This window comes from Pteropus alecto, unplaced genomic scaffold (assembly GCF_000325575.1).
Source record: "Pteropus alecto unplaced genomic scaffold, ASM32557v1 scaffold92, whole genome shotgun sequence".
Taxonomy (NCBI): domain Eukaryota; kingdom Metazoa; phylum Chordata; class Mammalia; order Chiroptera; family Pteropodidae; genus Pteropus; species Pteropus alecto.
This window is the reverse complement of record NW_006432447.1, coordinates 2,346,572-2,352,717: the sequence shown is the minus strand read 5'-3', so window position 1 is coordinate 2,352,717 and position 6,146 is coordinate 2,346,572. Positions and strand designations below refer to the sequence as shown.

General features: G+C 37.2%; 1 protein-coding gene across 1 annotated transcript in view; it reads left to right on the top strand.

Moving 5' to 3' along the window:
- The first annotated feature begins 497 nt into the window (after window positions 1-497).
- CLSTN2 (calsyntenin 2) overlaps window positions 498-6,146 on the top strand; it is a 361,956-nt gene continuing 356,307 nt past the window's right edge. The window contains exons 1-2 of the mRNA XM_015585757.2: window positions 498-522; window positions 1,420-1,542. Of these exons, the coding sequence (XP_015441243.1) occupies window positions 498-522; window positions 1,420-1,542 (148 nt within the window). The remainder of the gene's footprint in view (window positions 523-1,419; window positions 1,543-6,146) is intronic.

The following is a 6,146-nucleotide window of genomic DNA, read 5'->3' as shown; positions in this document are numbered from 1 at the left end:
GTGATGGAGAGAAGAGAGAGGCAGGCCCACAGATAGAAGGAAATAAACCCATTCCTACTAGGAGGGAGAACCTCAGCTTAACATTTGTAAACCACCTCTTCTGCATTCACTGTCACTGCCCAGAGAGCAGGGTGGTAAGAATGAGTAACAAAACATCAGGGGCTGGTGTCAAGACCATCTGAATGACATGGCAACTCTGTGAGTGGTATCATCTTCCCCATTTTACATTTGAGGGAGTTAAAAGTCTGAGTGGCCAATTGATCTGCACAGGACCAGCCCTGCAGTGGCTAAACCATGGCTGAAACCCAGCAACTGTGACTCTGGATTCCATCATCTGCCACTGAGCCAAGTGGTGATGAATCTGAAACACTGGGTGAGCTCTTGGCATATCCTCTGTACACATTTCTAATGAATAGGCCCCTAGGTTTAATTAAAGGGAAAAAAAGATTAATTGTTTCTCCCAACAGCTGCAAATTATTTACATTACATTTGCGTAGATGGCTAATAAAAGAGCAAAGGCGTGTGGGGGCAGCCCAGGGTGGCTGTAATTATTCAGGGTCCATAATGAAGCACCCGTTTGAATACCAACATGTGAGCATGGATGAATCTGCTGCCCCTTTTAGACCTGCAGTAGGCAGAGCTGCTGTCTGCTCTGGAAATGATCCAATCAACTGGAGGTTAAGATACCAATCTGTGTTTTTTGAGGCCGCACTTGAACCAGTAATGTATATTTGATATATATGTTAAGTGTGTTAATTATTCATTAGATACTATATGATTCAGCTGATCAAACTATTGAAGAGTAACTTAAATTGCTAGATGATTTAAACCATTTAGATAACGCAGTCTTTAAATGGTCAGGAAATATTCAAATGTTTGTTTTGTCTCTTTGAAGTTATATTGGTATTTATACATACATGTATGTATATAAAATGCAGTAACAGCTCCTAATTGTGGATCAGATTAGGCTGAGATCAGAAATCCCAGTACACAGCCATAATTTGCTAGTTTGTTGATTGATAATGGACTTTAAAACATCTATGACTAGATAGTAGCTTTTGAGAATGAAAGCTTTTAATCAAATTTTGATAATATCTATACTGGGCATCCAGAAATAGAAATGATGGGATTTTTGGTAAGGTACAAGTTCCATGATCCTAGAACCAAGAATTGTGTTTGAGTTTCGGCGCTGCCCTTACTTTCTGTGTGCCTGGAGTGAATTGTTGAACCTCTCTGCACTTCTCTAAAGCTTTCTTGGGTGAAAAAGGGACTAATATGCTCTATGTACCTAATGTGGTGGTTGGATGAGAGCCTATGATTGGGTAAATACACAATATTGATAATATTATTATGGATTAGTTATTCAAATGATGATCTTAAAAGTCAATCTTTTTGTTTTATTTTTCCATTGTTTTCTAGTCAACAAGCACAAGCCATGGATCGAGACTTCGTATCATGGAGTCATTACTGAGAACAATGACACAGTCATCTTGGACCCACCACTGGTAGCCCTGGACAAAGATGCACCCATTCCTTTTGCAGGTGAGATGATGGCTTAGCATGGTTGGGCATGGCTCGCTTTAGCTGTTGTCACCATGCTGTGCATCTCATAGGTCAGCCTGTGATTTCAAAGCTGTATGCCTCTTCTGATTTCTGGTGTGGATTCTGTATCTCCTTATGGTTTTTCTCCTTGGTGTCACCTCTGGCACAAGATGTTTATTTCTTCTTCTGAGAGATGGTATATTGTCGAATTAGCCCCTGGAGTTTAAAATGTTGTGCTAGTAAGTTCTGTAGGGAGCTTTCTCTCTAGAAAGATGACCCATAGACACAAGTAAATGTGTGACCCACTTTCACTACTACCTACATATCATGGACAGGTACAGACTTGCAGCTTTGTCAAGAGAAAAGGGAATTTCAAAAGACCAGGAAATATTTGTTGGTAGGTGGACAGAGCTGTGCCCTTGAGCTTCAAAGTGGGTGTGGCTTTTGGAGGAGAAACTCAAAGGCAGTGCCATTTTGCTCTCTGTAGCTCGTGGCCAGAGAGCCTCCTCATTGTTTTCAAGACTGTATGTACTTCTTCCTCTAACTTCCTGCATAGGCCAGGTCACTAGGGAGGGGCAGTGAAGAATATGGCAAAGAGAAAGGTATGGGTGAAGGCAGGGGATGGAGGGATTGAACAATTTCTGAAGATGCCTGCATCATGAGTAATATTGTTAACATTTTATAACTGTCAGGAAAAAGACAGGAAATTTAATGAAGGTTCTCAAGATTTCTAGAAGATTGCTTTATGATAGATGGGTGCCAGGCTGAGGTTTTCACCATGATGAAGTCTCTTTTTTCTGACAGTTTGTCTTCTATGTTATGAGCTACTTGGGCAGAAAAAAATAGCTTTCTTGCACTTCAAAGAGATAAGCTTTGTGAAGGTCCTTTTTTCATTATAGAATATTATGAAGTAAAGAGCGAGAGAGGAGGCTAAATGGAGGCAAATTCAGCGTTACGTGAAGATAAACCCACAAGGACTCTTGTAGAACGTGAGGGAGATGCTCTTGACTCTCAGAAGGCTTTATCTTGATTGTATGCAGGATGATAACCAAGGGCATCTACCTGCCTGTGACTTCCATGGTGCTTAGAGTTGGGACATTTCCATACATCTTCCACTTATCCTCAGAGGTCCCAGCTCAACCAGATTCCACTTGGAAGTATAAATTCATGCTGCGTTTTACAAAAAAGATGAGGTGTCTTCCCTAAGCCTTTTTCAGCCTGGGAATATTCCAACTCATCTCTTTCTTGGACATAATTAAACAGCACTGGGGTTACTCAGCATTTCTTAGCAGTCCCCCAAAATGAGATTTTTAAGACAAACACTAGCAAAAACATTAGGGTTGTGGAAATGTTTGGTTTGGCATACATTATGTACTTAAAAAAAATAGAGATGAACATTTTGTACTTAAAAAAATAGAGATGAACATTTAGAAATTGGGAGATTTGCATAAAAAAGGAAGGATTCTGGTTTATCTTGATGAATCAGGTCAGAAATACAGAGCTGAGTTATGTCTTCCCTCTTTAGACTGTGCCATGTGCTGCCGGCTTCCCTTGGCCTCTTCTCTCAAAGCCTATGTCCTTCCACCTAGCGGATCCTTTCATTCGTCTTCCCATTCAAGTGTATGACTCCTCTTTAAAACATAACAGAAAAAAATCAATGACATATTAAACAGGAAGTAAATGATCTCTTTAAGGATAATACTTTAAAAGATGAGGAATGTGTCTGATTATTCATTATGTATGTCCTCAGTGTAGCCCTATTTCATCCATTAGTGAACTAGGAAACTGAAATTGTTGAATAAGCTGTTCTATAGTCAGGTTATAAGCTCTCTAATGTACAGACCAAAATTGGGGGAGGGGAACGGGAAAAGAAATTTTTCAAGCAAATCTTATATTCGAAAGTTTGGATTTACAAAAGATTACTTACCTTCTTTGGTTGTAGGGCTAAAGGACAATTAATAATTTCCTTGAAGATTTACCAAAAGATTTCCTTAAATCATAAATCTATCAAATGCCTTTAAACTTGAATTTGTATTCTAACAATTGGGTGTGCCCAGGGGTTTTCAGGCACATCTTGAAATGAAGGTTCACGTCTAAGTCATCCCTGAGTAGATAGCTCCATCTGAAGACAATTTCTGTTCTCCCCCTGATAGTTGCAAATTTAAACAAATTTAGCTTAATGCATCAAAATATAATCTTCCAAAGTCTTGAGAGTAAAAAATAAAGATGCTTTTTAGAATGGTCAAAGCTATTTTTCTCAGTGTTATTTATGATCAGCTCTAAGACAGGACACGGGCACTAGCCATCCATCCATGCTGCAGACATTTATTTTAAAACATTTATCTTAAAAAGAAAATACAGATTTATTTCAGATCCCTATCATTCTCATAAAATTGAAAAATTCATATCTGCCAGCTCCATCACTTCTTGAAGTCAACTGCAGCCTTTAGTCCCCCTTATCAACTGCTCTTGTATTGTGTTTCAGTGTTTGCACCCCTTTCCCAGTGGTCTTTATTTCCAATTTAGCCTTTGAGGTGAGCTATAAGCTCTTTGGGAGATAGTTCCATCCATATCATTTTTTTTCTGTCTTCTTTTTCTTATAATACTCTCACCCCCTTTAAAAATTGTTTTTAAGAAAAATTTCCTACATAAAGTGTCATTTATTTAAATAAAAATCATGATTACATTTTGCATATAAATACAAAATTCAGGAATATAGTTTTTATTGTATATCTCCTGTTTATGACAATAATTATTGTAGAAAATGTGAAAAATATAGCAAAAAGTATGAAAAAATGTTTTCTTACCCCGAGAGCCTCTGTTAATATTTTAATGTATTTCCTTCCACTCATTTTTCAACATTTTTTTTTGCAAAAATGGTGATCACACCTCATCTTCAATACTATAACTTATTTTTCCCACTAATCTAATGAAAATACACCATTTTACTAAATATTGTTTTGCAACTTCTTAAATGGCTGATTTCCTACTCAAAGAATATTCTATAGTTTACAATTCTCATTTTTTTTCTAGCTTTATTGAGGTATAATTGACATATAACATTGTGTAAGTTTAAGGTGTACAATGTGTTAATTTGATATACTTATATATTTTGAAATGATTATAGCCATAGCCTTAGCTAATAACATCATCACTTCACATAATTACCATTTTGTATGTGTGTTCAGTGAGAACATTTAAGATCTACTTTCTTAGCAACTTCCAAATATATAATTCAGTACTGTTAACTATAATCACCATGCTGTATATTAGGTTCCCAGAACTTATTTCATCTTATAATTGGAAATTTCTACCCTTTGACCAATATCTCTCTAGTTCCCTTACCTATCCCAGCCCCTAGTAACCACCATTCTAATCTCTGTTTCTGTGAGTTTGGCTTTTCAAAGCTGATTCCATTTATAAGTGAATCCACATATAAGTGATATCATATATATGTGATATAAGTGATTCCATATATATACCCGACATAAGTGATATCATGCAGACTTTCTTTCTCTGTCTAGTTTATTTCACTGAACAAAAATAATACCCTCAAGGTCCACCCACACTGTAGCAAGTGGTAGGATTTTCTTCTTTCTCATGGGTGAATAATATTCCATTACGTATATATCACATCTTTATCTTTTCATCCATTGGCAGACATGTAGGTTGTTTCCATATCTTGTCTATTGTGAATTATGCTGCAGTGAACATGAGAGTATAGATATCTCTTTGAGATCCTGATTGTATTTCTTTTGACTGTATATCCAGAAGTTGGATTGTTGGATCATATGGCGGTTCTATTTTTAAATATTTTAGGAACCTCTGTACTGTTTTCTGCAGTGGCTATGCCAGTTTACATTCTCATTAATGGTGCACAAGGGTTCCCTTTTCTCCACATCCTTGTCAATACTTATCTCTTGTCTTTTTGATAACTTTTCTAATAGGTAGGAGGTGATAAACAATTTATCTACTTCGGCTTTTTTTTTTTTCATTATAATGCATTTTACATTTATAATTCTGTAATTTGGATGGATTTCCAGAATTAGAATCATTTGGCCAAACATTTTAAAATTCCTGAAACATGTTAAATTGCGTTCCAGAAAAGTAGCAGATGAGCTTGCAGTTGCATTCACACCACATGAGTCCCTTGTTCTCTGGCCACTGTTTGGCTTATTCTAATGGTGTGATTTAGTGACCAATTACAGGAGCCTCACTATCTTCATCTGTAAAGTTATATAAGCTTCCCAGGGTGGTTGTTTTGATTAAATTTAAAGAATGTCTATGCTGCATGTTGCAATGATTCAAGATACAGTAGAAGTTTAATAAATTTGAGTTTTCTTTCCAGAACCTTCTCTCTACCTATTTCATGGAAGAGACCCCTAACTCACAGAGAGGCCAAGCCAGATTCCCAGAGCAGGCCAGCATAGGTCTGGGATTGGAGCTCAGGGCTTCTCATCACTTGCTCTGAGTTCCCTTTTCCTATGATACTGCTTTTGATTCCTGCCCCACCTAATTAGTGGAAGCTCCAACACAGTCAGTGAAACTTCCCTCAGATCTCAGTCAGGTCCATTAGACCTGACTCAATTCTCAACCCAGTGTTT